The following is a 19225-nucleotide window of genomic DNA, read 5'->3' on the forward strand; positions in this document are numbered from 1 at the left end:
TAATTTTTACACTTTACAGAACTGTTAGGCCTTAGTGAGATTTTTTCAAGGCCTCTCAGTGGGGTTTTTACCTGCTTTTCAACATTAAATGAGTGGAAGTTGTAGTCATAGGTGAGCTCAGTCCCAGCAGGCATGTCCTTCAGTGCATACAGCCCGATCCGATATACACCATTCACAGACCTGGGGGAAAAATACAATCAAATACCCCAAAAATTCAACACAAAATCATCTTTGTGCACAGAGTAGCAGTGTTAGAGACAGGCAGCAACACCTCTGCTGTGTCCTGGCTTATGCTTGTGCATTTCTTTTATCTCTTACAATAAACTTTGAAAGCTAAAAAAGCGAACACCACATTTACAAAGAGTAGTACATGCCAGGGTCTCCCCACCCTCACAGGGAACATTTCCTGCCCGATATCCCATCTAACCCTGCCTTCTGGCAGTGGGAAGACATTGCCCCTTGTCCTGTCACTCCAGGCCCTTGTAAATAATCTCTCTCCATCTTCCCTGCAGCTCCTTCAGGTACGAGAAGGACTCAATTAGGTCACTTGGAGCTCTTCTTCTCCAGGCTGAACCTTCCCAATTCTCTCAGCCTTTCCTCACAGCAGAGCTGCTCTTTCCCTCTAATTAATTTGGTGCCTCCTCCAGACCCACTCCAACAGCTCCACATCCTTCCTGTGCTGGGACCCCAGGCTGGAGGCAGCTCTGCAGGAGGGGTCTCACCTGAGCAGGGCAGAATCCTCTCTGTCTCTTCAACTATTTTATTTTGAGTTGGATTTTCAAATTTAAAACTTTACTATTGCTTAAATCTAGAATTATCAGAGAACCACAGGTTACTCAGATGTACAGTGACTCCTGTTCCACCATTTGCCATTCCCCTGCAAATCACTCACTACAAATCCCTCCTAAGTGCTGGTATGACACAGGGTGTGCTGTAATCCCACTATTTCCTTTTTTCCCTGCTTTAAAAAAATATTTGAATTGTCAAAACAAAGGGTTTATATACAGATAGATAATTTTAGAGCATTACCCAGGCTTCAACCTTTGCAGCAGATTAAGAGTGTAAAAACCAGCAATACTGGGAGGGAAACAGCCCATTGTAACCAGAAATGCTGGGAGGGAAATGTCCCAGTGTGACAATCAGCAGTGCTGGATCTGCCAGCAAACTTGGATCCTGTCTCCAAAGCATCCAGCACTCACCAACACTACACAACTTCCCCTGAGCAACGTGAGCACCGTGTAAGGATTATTTCCAGCTTGATTCCCCTCCCTATTTTTAGATCAGACTCCCTCAGCTGAACTGGCTCTCCTTCTCTCTCTCTGGGTACACAGGTCTTCCAGGGAGCAGAATCCCTTTCCTCACCATTTCTGCATCTCACAGTTGGGGTTGCAGCTGTGGTTGATGAAGCGAGCCTCGTTGCCCATGCGGTAGCTGTCGATGACCATGCCACTGTCCAGGTTCAGGCAGTAATGGTCACTGTGGTTGTGGTACTGCTCAATCATCCGGTTCCTGTGGGGCAACACAGGGTGAATCTTGTCATTCTGCTTGTCCCCACACAGCACACAGGGAGTGGCACAGTGAGAGCACATCTCAAAGAGAGTTTTGAAGAAAAAGCAATGATAATCTTTTATATTTTAAAGAGCTGTGCACCTAGAGATGGAGGAAAACCATTACCGTACCTATTTTTATAAATCAAGGCCACTGACAGAGCTTGGGTTAGAATTTAGAAATTTGCTCTTCTGGAATGCCCCCTTTTGGGTTCTGCAGATTATTTCTACACATTTCATGTATGGAAGAGAAAATGCAAGTATACATTTCTTGGGGTGTCTGTGTATGCATGTGTAAACAACCAGCTTCCTCCTGAGTGGGCAGGTTCTGGAATCACATCCATGGATCACAAGAGCACAGGGACAGGAGTCAGTGTTAGTGCTTATCTCTGTATGAGGAGAATGCAGCTGCCTTCTGGTGGAGCTCTGAGAGCAGCAAATCCCTCCAAGCTCAAATATCCCATGGAGTTAACAAGACCATTCTTTCCTTCAATGCTTCCACTTGTTCTTTTTCCTTCCCATTTTTCTGCAGAAGCCCATGCCCCTTCCAGCCCCACTCTGCCCCTCAGTTCCACCTGGTGCAGCCCAAATCCTGCAGAGTTCTCATTTCAGATCCAGTCACTTGTGGCATTTTGCATGTATAGGGCAGATGAGGCAGATGATCCATTTCAAACATTAAACACCCCTCAATACTGGACTGAGAAAAACTTGGTTAACCAAAACCCCAAGAACTCTAAACCTTCCTTTTCCCCCTCATCCTCCCCTTTGTTCCAGTTTAGGATATCCCAACCACGACCACAGACGCTAAAAATCATTTCTGAGCCTTCCATGCAAAAGCAGCAAATAAATATTTCTACCTGAATTCCTGCTCACTAACAACTTCTCCCAGATACTCGATGATGAACTGTCCTGCTTTCAGGGGCTCTTTGGTACGGATACCCCATCCCTTCTCCTCAGCCCTGAACCTCTCCAGGCACTGCACCCACTCGTGCCTCTGGATGCGCTGGTTGCAGCACTGCTCTCCACAGGGGCAGGTGTTGGGGGAACACTCTGCAAAGATCATCCTAAAAGGGACAACAGAGAAGGTAAAGGGAGGGGAAGAGTCCTTTGGGATCTGTCATGCAAGGAATAAAATCATAAATATAAAGATAATAAGAAAATAAGTAATAAATAAAATAATAAATAAAATAAAATCATAAATCAAGACATGAAACCAAGCTATAAATGTGTACATAATCACATAAATTATATATATAATAATTTATAAATATGAAAACAAATATAATGATATAAAATATATAACTTCAATATAACCATAAATATATACTTATACATAAATATATAAATATATAAAAATATATAATATAAAGAAATATAAAAATATACTTATATACAATTATAAACATATTTATATAAAATATATAAATGCAGATATAAAATGTATATAAGTTATATACAATAACTTATATCAATATAAAAATCAATAATAAATCAATATAAAATCAATTTATAAATAAATTTAAAAATTGGTATATCTTACGTATATATGGATCAATAATAAATCAATACATAAAGAAATAAATCAACCATAACAAAACAGAAGTTATTCAAGAACTAAAATGCTTCTTGTTTTCAAGGTGCAGTTCACACAGTGATTCCCTGCCTAGCTCTCCCTGCTGTTCAAAGGGCAAAATGGAGATTTTAATGGGATCTCCCTCTGGAGAAAGGGGTAGGGCAGGGCTGGGGCCTCACCTGGTGCAGGTGCAGCTCCTGCAGGTTGTGCCCCTGGCAAGGGGCCAGGCCTGGCACTGACCCTTTGCCTGCACGTGGCCAAGTGGCCACTCTGAGCCCCCCAGAGCATTGGGCACAGCCCAGGGTGGGACACAAACCCAGGGGGGGACACGAGCCCAGGAGGGGACACGAGGCCAGGAGGGGACACGAGCCCAGGAGGGACACGAGCCCAGGAGGGACATGAGCCCGGGGGGGGCATGAGCCCAGGGTGGGCACGAGCCCAGGAGGGACACGAGCCCAGGGTGGGCACGAGCCCAGGAGGGACACGAGCCCAAGGGGTACATGAGCCCAGGAGGGACATTAGCCCAGGAGGGCCACAAGCCCAGGGGGGGACACGAGCCCAGGGGGGGCCACGAGCCCAGGGGGGGCCACAAGCCCAGAGGGGGGACACGAGCCCAAGGAGGGACACGAGCCCAGGAGGGGACACGAGCCCAGGGTGGGGCACAAGCCCAGGAGGGACACGAGCCCAAGGGGGTACATGAGCCCAGGGGGGAACACGAGCCCAGGAGGGGCATGAGCCCAGGGGGGGACACAAGCCCAGGGGGGGACACGAGCCCAGGAGGGGACACGAGCCCAGGAGGGGGGACACGAGCCCAGAGGAGGGCATGAACCCAGGAGGGGACATGAGCCCAGAAGGGGACACAAGCCCAGGAAGGGACACGAGCCCAGGAGTGGACATGAGCCTAGGAGGGCACATGAGCCCAGGAGGGAACATGAGCCCAGGGGGGGACACGAGCCCAGGGGGGGACACGAGCCCAGGAGGGGACACGAGCCCAGGGGGGGTCACGAGCCCAGAGGGGGGACACGAGCCCAGGGGGGGTCACGAGCCCAGGGTCCCTCCCCAGGGGCAGCAGCTGCAGCTGCTCCTGTGGCTGCTCCACCATCCCAGGGCTGGAAGGACCCAGAGCCTGGGGCTGAGCTGGGAGGGAACTGGGCTGACTGGGAGCAGCTGGGAGTGGGAGGGGGTCACTGTGAAGGGGCCTCAGGGCCAGCAGTGACAATCTGGGGGACCCCAGAGCTGCTCCGGGAGGGTCCAACTGGGAATTTCCCTCCCTGTGATGATGCCTTTGTTGCTGGGGTGCACCCAGCACAACTCTTCCTCGGAGATGATGAGAAATAATCAATTTCTAACCTGTTCAGACAATCCTCCACACAGCCCTTCCCACTGTCATCCTCTGGTTTCTTACAATTGCAGGTGGTGGCCTCGTAACCAGAGAGAGGTTTGACATCCACATAGACATCTGGAGGGAAAAAAAAAAAACAAAAAAAAAGAAAAAACAAACCCAAATAGGGAAAAGAATTCTTTTCAGGTGAAAAACCAGACCCGTTCATCTACAGTATTTTCATTCCAATCAGCAAAGTAAAAAAAAAAAAGCAGGTGGAAGTGTCTTTGGTAGGACAAAGAGCAGGACAGAAAGGAGGGTGTCACATGAAAATTCCACAGTTATCACAGTTTAGTAATAAGATTTTACTTACTGGAACGGATTTTTTTATAAAGTGGGACATCTGGCTTTTTATACAACTAAAAGGAAGAGAAAGAAAATTTTAAGACATTGCATAAGTGCATCTGTTATTCGAAAGGATCAGGGAAATTATGTTCTGTACATAGGCAACTGTTCTGTAATCATTACTAGAAATCTGTGTTCTCTAGGCTCAGACTGCATTAACAAATAGGTCACAAAAAGGACCTGAAGAAGTAGAATTTGGGCTTGGTGAGACAGTGGAGCAGTTTGTTCACCACACTGTTTATTCTGTCTGCCCAGAGCAATGTGACAAACAGCTGTCCTGAGGACAGGCTCCCCTGAGCAGGGCTTAGAAGAAGAGGAATTATTTATACCTACTTTGGAGAAACCATCTTTGGTGGAATCACCATGTGCCAATGCTTAAAAAAGTGAAAACAAAAAAATCAAGGTGCTGATTTATCAAAGTGACTCAATGATCTTAAGGGTTTTTTCCCAATCTAAAGGATTCTGGGATTCTGTAAGAACTGTGAGTACAGGTGGGAGCCATGAGAAATGCAGATTCATCTTCTCTGCAGAGGAGCTTCCTCTGCAGATGGAGATGATGAGAAGGGAAAGGGGAGCTTACATCACAATTCATGATTTCATATATATTCCAGCCTGTCAAACAAGCTTTAAGGAATAATTTCCAATGATTCTCTATTTCACACACATTTCCTGCTCTAAGAGCCTTCCCTCAGTGACCCCTGTGGCCCACAGGAACGACCCGGACATCTCCACACCCCTGTACAGAGAAAATCCTCTGCAAGGGCCTCCAATGTTCCAGGGAGAGCTGGAAAATGTCAAGGAAACAGATTCCATGTATTTATTACTTCTAAAATACTGAACAGATGAGACAGGCCATTGTCAGTACATGGCAAGAAAATGTCCTCAGCTGAAATGCTCCCGACTTGAGGATCAGATTCCAGGGGTGTTGGAGTGCAGCTGGAGCCACAGCACCTGGGAATGTGTCCTGCTCATTTACCTGCTCAAGTTACACGTCTGAGAGCACTTTCCCACCACAGAGCTGAGGGCAGATTCTCCCTTAAATCCTGTGGTAAATCACTTGGTGGAAACATCTCGGGGGAAAAAAAAATCCTATTTTTAAGCTTGCACATATTTAAAGCTCTTTAAAAAGAACGAGACTGTTAAACAGTTTCTCTTCTTTCCTCAGTATGAAAATCTCAGCTTGCAAGTGAAAAATAAATTCCACTCTGCTGGGATTGATCCAAGAAAAATAAGGCCTGAAATTTCTCAGTGCTGCTGGCAGTACATCCCAATTCTCCCGAGGCGTGTCTGAAACCAGCTCCCCACACAGAGCAGCACTGCCAAAATAAAAGTCTGCAGCCAAATCAATGACTTTTGTCAGAGCAGAAACTCACAGGGTTGCTATTTTGCAGGAGGTGGAATAATGGGAATTTTCAACATTAAATACATATGCAAATCCCTTCTCCCCTCACACAGCTGGGATGTGTGAACAGGCTCTCTCTGAGTGCTGCTGTTTCCTTCTCATCCCAATCTTGGCAACCCCAGTGACTTCTTATCTCCTACCTGGTTGTGTTTCCACTGCCAGAGGATGTCGTAAGGCAGCTGGAAGTCGATTCTCTTTTGTCTGAGGTACTTCCCTGAAACCAAAAAAGGTTTGTAAGGGGCACACACTCACAGCCACATGTCCTGAGAGAATGGGAGCTGCTGCCAGGCACCTGGCCAGGCTCTGGCAGCGCATCTCAGGGCTGCAGGGCACAAAGGAGAGGGGCAGAAGCCTCTGAGAACATTCTGGATGTCAGGGCACACCCAGGGAACCGCCCAGGACACAGAACCAGGTCCTGCTCTCCTGTCCTGCTCAGGAGGGGCCTCCATGGGCAGCGAGGGATGGGAAGGAGCTGGGTCAGACCCCAAGCCTGGACAGAACTGACCACACGTGAAACAACTGACCACAGCACCTGACAGCACTGACCACAACACCTAACAGCACTGACCACACCTGGAACAACTGACCACAGCACCTGACAGGACTGACCACAACACCTGACAGCACTGACCACACCTGGATCAACTGACCACAACACCTGACAGCACTGATCACACCTGGATCAACTGACCACAACACCTGACAGGACTGACCACACCTGGATCAACTGACCATAGCACCTGACAGCACTGATCACACCTGGATCAACTGACCACAACACCTGACAGCACTGACCACACCTGGAACAACAGACCACAGCATCTAACAGCACTGAGCACACCTGAAACAACTGACCACAACCCTGGGCAGGTACCACAGCCAACACCTGATAGCAGTGACCACAACACCTGATAGAACTGACCACAACACCTGACAGGACTGACCACAGCACCTGACAGGACTGACCACAACACCTGACAGGATTGACCACACCTGGAACAACTGACCACAGCATCTAACAGCACTGAGCACACCTGAAACAACTGACCACAACCCTGGGCAGGTACCACAGCCAACACCTGATAGAACTGACCACAACATCTGACAGGACTGACCACAACACCTGACAGGACTGACCACACCTGGAACAACTGACCACAACACCTGACAGCACTGACCACAACACCTGACAGCACTGACCACACCTGGAACAACTGACCACAGCACCTGACAGCACTGACCACAACACCTGACAGCACTGACCACAACACCTGACAGCACTGACCACACCTAGAACTGACCCCAACACCTGACAGCACTGACCACAACACCTGACAGCACTGACCACAACACCTGACAGGACTGACCACACCTGGAACAACTGACCACAGCATCTAACAGCACTGACCACAACACCTGACAGCACTGACCACACCTGGAACAACTGACCACAGCACCTGACAGGACTGACCACAACACCTGACAGGACTGACCACACCTGGAACAACTGACCACAACCCTGGGCAGGTACCACAGCCAACACCTGATAGCAGTGACCACAGCACCTGATAGAACTGACCACAACACCTGACAGCACTGACCACAGCACCTGACAGGACTGCCCATGACACAACTGACCACAGCACCTGAAACAACTGACCACAACTCTTATCAGGACTGACCCCAACACCTGACAGAACTGACCACAGCTCTGTCCTCAAAGCTGACACGTTCTCCTGAGTTTTCCTGTGTACAACCCAACACTTCAACACCCAGGACAAGACCTGCACCACCCATGCAGGCTGGGAAATCACAATGCTGTACTCAAAGAAATCCAATCAGTTTTGAAAACAGTCTCTCAGCCTGTTCCCGTGACCTTTACCAGAAGAGATTTAAGAATGAATTCAGACTTGGCAAATACATTCCTAGATTTTTTGGAAAGGCTTCAAGGGGATCTGTATTTTCAGCAATAACTGGAACTCGTTTTAGACAGGAGTTCCTGCTTTCACTGCAGATTTTGGCTCTATTCTTTCATTCCCTGTCACCCCTAAAGGACACAGACCCATTACATCATTCACACCAGTCCCGAGGGCTCACACTGCTTAGTTCCAGCCAAGATTCAACATTCTCTGATCATTTTGCTGGAATCCTGTGTCACAAAACTGCAGGGAGCAGAGTGCTTAGGATGAGGTGTCAGGCCCAGGCCTGATTTTTTTTCCTCCCAGCTTTTCTAACTGTTAACAAATGCCTTTATATTCCTCCAGCAATGCTCTGCGGGTTCATATAAATTCACACACATACCCTCACCACTGGAAAATAAAAATGGTAATGTTTTCCTTACAATTTACCCCTAAATTACTTTCCATTTTCAATGCCTTATTCATCCCTAGCAGGTTCCAGGAAAGAGCTAAATCTGCTGGGAATTTGCTTTCACTTCTATGACCTCAGCAGGCCAAACAAAAGGCTCTTTCAGGTGCCTTGGCACCGAGCCCCCAGCACAGGGAAGGTGCCCCCAGCCCTCCCTGAGTGGCACCAGTGCAGTCCCCTGGCAGAACCCCAGTCCTGGTCACTGCTCTGGGGTTAAACCATCCCCAGGCACCCCTGGAGCCATGGGAGCAGCTGCAGGGCAGGAGCAACAATGTGGGTGAACCTGGTTTTATGACCCCATTCAAAAAGGAGCTGAGCAAGGGCACATTTTGAAGAATTTAAATTGTCACCTTCAGCTCTGAAACCTGTTCTGTGGCTCCTGATTCACACAGATCTGTCCAACTGTTCTGCCTTGCTGTGCAGTTGTGCAGGGAGCCAAACAGTTCAGTTACAGAAGACAAAGCAGTGACAGCTTGTGTTTGATGGGACAAAGATTCCTGAATTCCCCAAACCCGCTGGGCCTGACAGGACTTGCAGCAAGAAATCACAGCACTTCAAAAGCTGAAACAATTCCCTGACAACCAGGAAATTACTCAGTCTCGGTTTAACCTGGGAAATGGTATGAGCTGCAAACAGTGGGAGCTCTGCACCATCCCCCCTGCTCCAGGAGCAGCACCCTGAGCTCCATCCCCTCTGAGGGCCTGGGACAGACTTGGGTTATCCCTTCTTTCCACAGGCACTTCCCTGGAAGTGTTCAAGGCCAGGGATAGGGTTTGCAGCAACCTGGACTATGGAATTCCATGGAACAGGGTGGAACAGGATGATCTGTAAGGTTCCTTCCCACCCAAACCATTCCATGATTCCGTGATTCTGTGAAATCCTAAATCCCTTTTTTTTCCTACCTGAGACCTAAAAATGGGGATGAATTAAAAAAAAAAACATTACAGCAAAGCTTTTAATTCTTCCAGCCTTTTACCCTGTGTAAAGACAGACACCATTAAGTGCATGGGGACACGGGAGAATTTATCATTCCATGCTCAGCTTTTGGGATTTAAATAGTCATAACTGTCTGTGGCTATTCTGCTGTAATTTTACTTTGAGGTAGAGACTATTGCTCTGCATTTCATCCGAGGACTATCGCAGTTAAAGCAGGTTTTCAACTAGAATGGTATTTTCTGACACCCCAAAACACCAAGAACAATGCTTCAAGCTAAAAAAAGCCTCGAGTCAAACTGGGGAACACAGAGGGATGACCTGGCAAAGTTCGTGTGCAAAAAGCCATGAGTGACCTGGCAAGGGCTAAAAACCAGAGAAAGACAGAAGCTGTGCAGGCCCCCCAGTGCCACAACAGTGAAAATCCAGATGAGGTACCCACCAACGTGGATAGGGGCTGGGAACAGCCCGTGCTCGTGCTCCCCTGGGGTGTACTCCAGCTTCTCCTTCTTCAGCTGGATCAGGCGGCTCTTGGGGCTGTGGAGGACAGGGACAGAGCCAAAACATCACAATGGGGATCATCTTCACTTCCAAAAATGCATTTTCTGCTTCAGTTAAGGCACAAATGTCTGGAGCATCAGGCAAGGGAGGAATAATGGCAATGGCCAAAGAACTGCTCTCCAGGTTGCCTGTCAAACACACTGATCCCAGCCCTCCCACAATGGGTTTTTCCTCCATAAATGCTGCTAAGGCAACACCCAATGGGACACCATGGACTGTAAATGCCCAGCATGTGATATAAAAGTAATAACTAAAGCTACACAAATAAAAGAGGACCAGCAGATTGTATCTGGTGGTTTTGCTGAGGAACTGGACATGTGACACATGTACAGCCCTGCTCTCCCGCTTCCCTAAGAGCAAACATTCATGTGCTGCCCTTTCTTGCCCGTTATTCATCAGGAAAGGCAGAAAAAGAACAGAAATCAGAGTTTAAAAAGGCAATGAGACACCCCTTTGCAGAAAGAAAAATAGGAGTATGGAAGTAGAATGGTTGTATGGGTCAGGCAGGTGACAGCTCTGTAATCTGGTGTTTATAAACATCTCCTTCTGGCCAACAACAAACCTTGGAAAATAAAATCTGATGTGGTTATATTTAGAACTGCAGTCCTGCAACATTCAAAGGAGACTTCTAAATGTTAAATATACCAAAGATTAAATGATATTGAAGTCTACTGGAGTTTACTGAAGTTTTTTAAGGGATCTATTTTAAGAACTGGACAAGTAACAGAAAGATGGCTCAATAAAAAATGTGATAGTATTGGTTAACCATTATAGTGGTTAAACAATATAGACCATTATAGTGGAGGGAAAATGCAAGTTAAAAACAAATTTTGAGATACAGATATCAACAACTGGAAATACTTAGGAAGAAACTGTTCCCTGTGAGGGTGGTGAGACCCTGGCACAGGGTGCCCAGAGCAGCTGTGGCTGCCCCTGGATCCCTGGATGTGCTTAAGGCCAGGTTGGACAGGGCTTGGAGCAGCCTGGGATAGCGGAAGGTGTCCCTGCCCATGGCAGAAGATGAGTTTTAAGGTCCCTTCCACCCCAAAGCATTCCATGATTCTCTGATTCCAAGCAAGGCAGTTAGACCTGGGTAAGACTTCTCCAATTATCAGGGAAATGACAACTTCCACCAGCCCAGGTGGGCACCTACAACAGGGAGCTGGGGGAGGACATTCCTGAGCACCCGACAGACTCAAACATAAGCCTGGCTACACAAAACCTCAGCCTTGATGATCGTGGAGGTTTCTTCTAGCCTTAAAGACTCTCTGATTCTACAAGAAATGCTTCCCACTCCGTAATCCATTGCCTACAGCTGTTTGGTTCAGTTTCTGCAGGGATGAATTTGCAACACCCATTCTGGTGCACTCCCCACCTACAGAACTAAACTGGCCTCTCTGTGCAGGCTCCCAGTAACAGGGCAATGGCCAAATGACATTTCTGTAGATGAGCACATTTTGTTCCACTCTGCAGGGCCTGAAGACCAGGTTTAGTCTCAAAATGTCAGTCTGCAGTCTCAGGCAAACTAAGGGAACAAAAACCAGACCTACAGCTGTCATCCCTGTACCTTCAGTTCTCTCCATCACTCTTCTTCCTTTTTTTCTGTTCCATTTGTGTTCCTCCTCTCTAGCTTCCACTCTCACCATGCTGGCTGGGATTACTTCTCTGTGGAATTACATTTTTGATGTGTGGAGCCCCATTTTCCCTCAGACCACGTTTTGATGAACATTTTAGGTGGGGATAAGCTAGCTTTGATGTCACACCATTGCTCTGACTGCAGGGTGAACTGCTCCAGGAAGCCTCCAGGGGAAGGCTGGATACCATCCAACCATTATCCCACCTGGACATCAGCATGGGACAAAGGAAGGGACAGCACAAGAACAGGAATTTGCCAGAGGTGAGGAGAAAGAACAGCAGATTATTTTGGTGCAACATCAGCTTGTGCCAGCATCAGGCACGTGCTGAACTGCAATTCATGTCCTGCTCAAGTATCAAAATAAAAACACTCTACAGCATTTTAATTAAGTGCTAATTTACCAAATATGAATTTTTTGTGGTGAACTGGACTTTGCAGTTCACTCCTCTAGGAAAGCCACTGCTGGATACAGAGAACAAGTCCTGCACAAGATCTTCCCTTGTTTTCAAAGCTGCAATCTTGTGCAACCACAGACTGAATATCTCTGTTCCACCATGGAACTCCCAGAGGGAGCTGAGGACTGGGAGTGCTCCTGTGGAGGTTACAGCCATGCTGCCTACAAAAATTACAGTTGGAAATGAGGTAGAAGTGAGACTGACTCAGGACCAATCCCTTTTATCCTTAGTTCATTTGCAATGTAACAAAACCTGAGCTTTCTTCGCTGTATTTTAACAAGGAGGGGAGCTGGAGTGAACTCCTGAGACAAATTGTACATGGCTGCAGAGAACTGAGGTACTTTTAAAATACCTTTTTAACATCAACTCTTGAAATCTCTTTCAACAGTCCATCAGCACTGGCCAGGCCAGGCCAAGCCTTCCCTGTGCTGTTGTTGAGCAGCTGGATGTGACTGGTGCAGGGACAGGCTGTGACTTGTACAAACCTCAGTGCAACCTTCACTGCTTCACACATCCTCGTGACATTTAGGAATTGTTTAGGAAGAATGAAATAGGGTAGAAAAATTATGTTTAAGGCAAAGTGTCTGCAGTGAACACTGCAAACATTACAGAAAACCAGTGAGTACAAGCCACTAATGGAATACAGTGTCTGTGAGAATGGGGACAGGGACCAAAAGTCACTGTGGCAGCACTAGAGGGTGCCCCATGATCACAGAGCTGCCTTTTCCTTCTCCACTCAGATCAGGTTTTCAAACTCCTACAGCAGGAAGTTACATAAGTAATGGCATAACAATCTGAACTTCTGCTCTCCTCTTACTCTGTTTGCAAATATCCAACCATATGTCTGACCATGCAGTAGAATGGGAACAGCACATCAAACCAGATAAAAATCTAATTACCAAAAAGTGACTGTTGTGCTGTGGATTTAGTCTACTGAACCAGCTTGGTAAAAAAGAGACCCAGTGCCAGCAGGATGGAATGGTGGGACCAGCCCTTCAGGCTGCAAAGGAGTCCTCAGTGGAGGTGGCCACAGTTCTGCCCTTGCCCAGCTACGCAGGTCCATGCCCTGCTTCACTATCAGTGTGCAAACAGTGCAGAGGCAGCATTTGCTTCCTTGGAAGGGTGAAATTCCTCAGTGTCCATAAGCAGCTCATCCCAAACCCAGTATCAGGGCAGGGAAGAACTCAGCATGTGGAGCAACAGGCAAAAAGGGAAGACAAACCAGCCCTCTGTAAGTGATTTGTGACTTCCCCCTGAAGAGCAGTAGAGGAGCAGCTCCAATCTCTGCTCTGTGTGAGCAGGGACAGCACCTGAGGAAATGGCCAAGGGAGGTTTAGGTTGGATTATCAGGAAAAGGTTCTTCTCCCAGAGGGTGATGGCACTGCCCAGGCTCCCCAGGGAATGGGCACAGCCCCAGGGCTGCCAGAGCTCCAGGAGCCTTTGGACACAGCTCAGGCACAGCGTGGGATAGTTGGGACTGTGCAGAGCCAGGAGCTGGACTCCATGATCTTTGTGGGTCCCTTCCAACTTAGGAACACTCAAAGCTCCAAATATTTACACTAAAGAAAAGGAGAAGACTCTCTCAGCTCCTCCCCTATGGCAACAGATGAAGTTGTGAGATGTGAACGTTGTCCAGCAGTGACAGACCATCCAAGTGGCAAAGTTCTAGCACATCTCTTTAAAACAGATAAAATTCAAGTGGCCTCACTTTGGTCAGACCGAGATCTGTGTTTCTTCCTTAGTCTTGACCCTTTCACTGATTCTTTCACTCTACTACAGGGATTACAGCAGGAGCAGCTGAAAAACTCTACTGGCAGTTTCCCAGTGGTCTCTGTAACATTTTAAAGTGGTCTATGACATAGGGAGAAGGTGCCAAATTTTCTCTCTTTTCAATCTGTCAGATCATATTGGAACAGAAGCATAAATTCCTGACTTCAACTGATTTGTTCAGATGGCATTAGAAAGCATGTGTGATTACAAAGGGAAGGGAAAGAGGGAGGTGTCCACATTCTAGTGGACACCAGGCTGCAAACCAACCAGTGGGAAAAATAAAGAAATGCTGGATTTTTTTACCCTAAACATCTCAGAGAAAATAGAGATGAACTTCACTGAACTGTGAAATGAACTGGGTGCATAGCTGAAATTCTTTCACACGGAAGATGACCAGTTGTCACCATTCAGCCAATGAAAACAGGAACCTAATGACCCCTTCTCTGCAGACACTGTGCTCAAATCCTGCTCAGAACCTGCACACATCCAGCTCTCCCAGCACCTGGACTGCCAGGACCATTAAGACTCTTGAATAAATCTCTTACCTTCTTCAAAGCTGATAACCAGAAACACTTCCAGACTGCTCGAGGCTGCTTTCTGACTGGGGTTAGATTTTACATCCTCACTGGGTCAGGTTCTGACAATTATTATGCACATAATTCTCCACAGGCTTCAATGAAGTCGATGGGTTGATTTCACCTACTCATGAGTGGCAGCTCTTTATGGTTCTAGGTGAAAGGAGACTTTCCCCTGGATTATCAGAGAGCAGGTTTGCTGTTTTACTTACTCTGTTGTTTTGTAGACATCAGAGTAGAGCCCAGCCTTCTGGTACTTCTTCTTTGGGGGCCGAGGGGCTTTCTTCTCTCGCTGGGTTAGAGGAGGCAAAGGCTGCTCAGGAGGTTCAGATTCAGGTGGTTTCCCAAGGGCCTCATGTGGACTGGGAGGTTCAGCTGCTGTCTCAGAGAAACTGGAAGAAAAAGTGGAGATAGAAAAACCACCTTCCCATTAAGATAATCTCAGAGTATTTCATTATTCCTCTCTCGAATCTGGTCAGCAGAAAAAAGTTCATGTTTCTGAATTTCTGGGTGACTCAACTACTTAAAAAATGCAACTGAATGATCATGATCAATTGGGGTTAAGTATAATCATAAGAAAAGTATGATTCTTTTTGTGATATTATTATTACAAAAAGAATGTTGTTTGTACTGCTAATGTTTATCCCTTGGAGCCTCAGCTGAGTAATTCAGAAGGCAGCTCTTGCTCTCTGCTTTTGCACTCTAAAACCAGCAGGTGGTAACCCTTTCCTCAGCCTTCAGGACAGCCACAGAGCAGCCCCTGAACGCGTGGTGCCAGCAGCACCCTCACAGCACCCATTTCTGGAGAGGAGAACTCCTGACAGAGTTTGTTTATTGATGACTTTGGGGATGAGTGTGAGATGATGAGATCAGAGAGAGACTTTTGGTGGGTGCCTTTACTTTTACCTGGCTGCTTTAGCTTTACTCTTTATCTGCTCACTTTGCATCCTGTGCTGCCTGTATTTGTGATCTACCTGAGTAGATCCCATGGCACACGCAACCCTTCAGGGCTCCTTATTCCACACAGGATGAAGGAACAATCTGTGGCCCCTCATCAGTAACCCTGCTACCAACTCCTTATATATATCCTTCATCAACACAAGTACAGACCCAACAGTTTTAGATCAGCTGAGATTCTCATTTCTGGGGTGTTTTCAGTACCTGAGGAAGGCCCTGACCACACTTAGGGCTGACATGTTGGTTCCCTCTACACTGAACTCCTTCATAAAATCAAGCAGAAGACGAATGTAGTGTTCTCAATGACTGAAACGTTCTAAAACCAAGTGAGGTACAAAACTGCAAGGGAATCACCTCTTACTGCTCTCCTGCTCATCTTCAGGCAAAGACTTGTGCCTCTTCCTGGCCTGCTCCTCGGGCAGCCACCTCTTCCTCTTCCAGCCTTTGCGGTGCTCAGGGTTCAGGTTCACGCTCTGCACCACGGCTTCGATGACATCGGTGATGGTGTCTGGCCCCAGGTGCAGGGGGCTGCTGCTCTGCTCCCTGTCCTCCAGCTCCTGGCCGACCATCCTGGCCGCCTGGAAGGCCTGCATGGACACCACGGCCTGCAGCGGGTACTTGCGCGGCCGCCCCGGCCGCCGCTTCACGAAGTTGTTCCCCGTCCTCGACTGCCTCTGCAGCTTTTTGGCTTTCAGGATTTTGTTGACGTGGTCCAGATTTTTTTTTGTCGCCAGGATCTTGTTGTAATTGCACATTTTCCTCGCTTGGCGCTGCATGGCCTCCACCACGCTCCTCTTGAGGTGCCGTGGGGAGTAGCTGCCGGGCAGCCGCTCCTGCAGCAGGGAGATGCCCTCGGGGCTGGGCACGCCGGAAGCCCCCAGGCCGTCCTGCTTGCCCAGGGCTCTCTCCCGGGAGTGGTTCCGGGCCGGGCTGGCCGACGGAGGGCTGGCCATGACGGCGTCCAGGCTTTTGTCCAGCGTGGGCGGCCCGTCCTGCTGGGCCATGCGCTGCAGCAGCGTGTCCACCGAGTCCTCGGGCGCCGGGGCCAGGCGGGCACCCCGGGCTGGCACTGCCACCCCTGAAACACAGACAGGGCTGGAGGTGATGCCTCAGGACTGCAGCTCTCGTGTCCTGCATGGGTTTGCAATCCTGCAATTCTTTGGTGTAAAACTCTAATAATGTAGTAATTCTAATATAATAATAGAGCATATAATGTGTATATATATATATATAATCTATAGCAATTTTATATATATATATACAAGAATATATATCTACAATATATATAAGATATATATTTTTTATATATATATATAATATATATATAAGATATATCTATAATATATATCATCTAAATATACATCTAAATATATATCTATAATACAGAATCTATATATAATATATATCTAATATATATAACAATATGTATTATAACAATATATAACATAATATATATCTAATATAATATATAATATAAATCGAAATATATATACTATATAATATATAAATTTTATATTATATAAATATAATTATATAATATATAAATTTTATAATATATAAATTATATATTATATATTATATATTATACATTATATGTTATACATTATATAATAGTGTTATATATAATATAATATAATATAATATAATATAATAAAACTATAACATTATAATATTATAATATTATATTATATTAATTGTATACTATATAATATACAATACTGTATTATATAATGGATAATATATAATATATAATATATATTATATATTATACATATATATTATAAATATCATAAATATTATATTATATTATATTATATTATATTATATTATGTTATAATATTACATTATATTACATTATATTATGTTATATTATGTTATATTATATTATATTATATTATATTATATTATATTATATTATATTAATATAATTCTTGTGTGTAACTCTAAACTCCACATCCAGTGTGAGCTGCTGCTTTCCCATTTGGTCAGACACAACAATTCCTCTCCAGCCCTGGGAATCAAGGACACCTCACTGCCTCAAGAAATACAAACAAAAGTGAGTTGGGGGGAGCAAACTTGGGGTAAATGACTTCATTACCTCAAGCTGTAATTGGAACATTAACCCCCAATATGCAAATGGACCAAACTTATAAAAGTTTAAAAACCTGTGACCCACTGTCCATTTTTTGGGAGTAGCCCCTGGGGGGCTTCATCTGCCCTTCAACAAATATAGCCACTTTTTATTCTCTTAATTTTGTCTGGCCTCTGTTTTTAGGTGGTCCCAAGAATGCATTAGAGTGGGGATGGGACCAAAAACACGAAGCTAAAACACAACGGCTGCATCAACTGACAGCATTTGGGTCTGGGACTGCCCTGAACATTCCTTGAAGAGATTCTGTGATATGGGCAGGGACCCAGTGACACAAGTCAGTCACATTTCATATCATCACTTCTAACATACAATTATTTTCTCTTTATTCCCACATAATCGCCCATTTCTAACAGCAAAAAGCAATGAGGGTTCACACCGTCCTCAAGCTTCTTTCTATTCAATATTAAAAATACAAAACCCTCTGTGCACATAAAAACTCAATCCTGATAAAAATTGGAGCAACATCTGATATATTTTTAAACTCATTTTTCTTTTTTTTATAGTTTGGAAGTACTGAAACAACTATTCTCATTGCTCTTGCAGTTTTTTTATCAAATAGACAAGGCTGATGACAGAACTGATTGGATAAAGGTACATCAAAGTATCTGGACAAAAGAGAAAGGCTAATTCACACAGGAAATAAATCTAGATCTGACTTTCAAAACTGTTACATGCTTTAGAGCTGAAGACTGGTATTTAAAAAAGAAACTTTCCAGGTCAACCATGTAGATTAAAAAGGGATTTGTTCCAAACTAAGAACTTCCCAAAGCTGCCCTGCTGCTCCTTAGTGATAACATTCCATCAGAAGAAATTCTGCTCTTTCTGCAATGAAATGGATGCTGCCTTCTCATAAACACATCACAACTGCACATCAGCATTGACAAAATGTTGCTGTAATTGTGGCCAATTACTTCGATCAGATCTGCTTAACCCAACAGGGCCCAGGCTGGAGCCTGAGCAGCACGTCCTGCTGCGAAGGGAACTCTTAAAGGAAGACAACAAAATGTGTTTATAAAGGGCTCTAGCACTTGACAGGAGGCAGATTATTTCTTAGATGACAGAGATAAAGCACAGCCAGTTTAAATATTTTCTAGCCTTCTAGCTATTCTTGAATCTTTTCTAGTTTAAATGTTTTCTAATATTTTTCCAGTGCTCAGCAGTCCAATTGGTGTTACTCTGGAGAACACATTCCTCACTAAGATTCCAAAGTCAGGAGTTTGTAAATGCAAACAAAAAGGTGTTTTCTAGCCTTCTAGCTATTCTTGAATCTTTTCTAGTTCAAATGTTTTCTAATATTTTTCCAGTGCTCAGCAGTCCAATTGTGTTCCTCTGGAGAACACATTCCTCACTAAGATTCCAAAGTCAGGAGTTTGTAAATGCAAACAAAAAGGTGTTTTCTAGCCTTCTAGCTATTCTTGAAGTCTTTTCTAGTTCAAATGTTTTCTAATATTTTTCCAGTGCTCAGCAGTCCAATTGGTGTTCCTCTGGAGAACACATTCCTCACTAAGATTCCAAAGTCAGGAGTCTGTGAGTGCAAATAAAAAGGTGCTTCAGAGAATACACAATGTGGA

The 19225-nt window shown here is 45.6% G+C and overlaps 1 protein-coding gene across 3 annotated transcripts in view; it reads right to left on the reverse strand.

Moving 5' to 3' along the window:
• ASH1L (ASH1 like histone lysine methyltransferase) overlaps positions 1 to 19225 on the reverse strand; it is a 79491-nt gene that overhangs the window by 24137 nt on the left and 36129 nt on the right. For all 3 annotated transcript variants that reach the window (XM_068175163.1, XM_068175162.1, XM_068175164.1), the window contains 9 exons: positions 15857 to 16580; positions 14758 to 14937; positions 9991 to 10085; positions 6389 to 6462; positions 4815 to 4860; positions 4471 to 4579; positions 2405 to 2611; positions 1363 to 1509; positions 72 to 180 (listed from right to left, as the gene is read on the reverse strand). In XM_068175163.1, the coding sequence (XP_068031264.1) occupies positions 72 to 180; positions 1363 to 1509; positions 2405 to 2611; positions 4471 to 4579; positions 4815 to 4860; positions 6389 to 6462; positions 9991 to 10085; positions 14758 to 14937; positions 15857 to 16580 (1691 nt within the window). The remainder of the gene's footprint in view (positions 1 to 71; positions 181 to 1362; positions 1510 to 2404; positions 2612 to 4470; positions 4580 to 4814; positions 4861 to 6388; positions 6463 to 9990; positions 10086 to 14757; positions 14938 to 15856; positions 16581 to 19225) is intronic.

Source organism: Anomalospiza imberbis, chromosome 29 (assembly GCF_031753505.1).
Source record: "Anomalospiza imberbis isolate Cuckoo-Finch-1a 21T00152 chromosome 29, ASM3175350v1, whole genome shotgun sequence".
In the NCBI taxonomy this organism is placed as follows: domain Eukaryota; kingdom Metazoa; phylum Chordata; class Aves; order Passeriformes; family Viduidae; genus Anomalospiza; species Anomalospiza imberbis.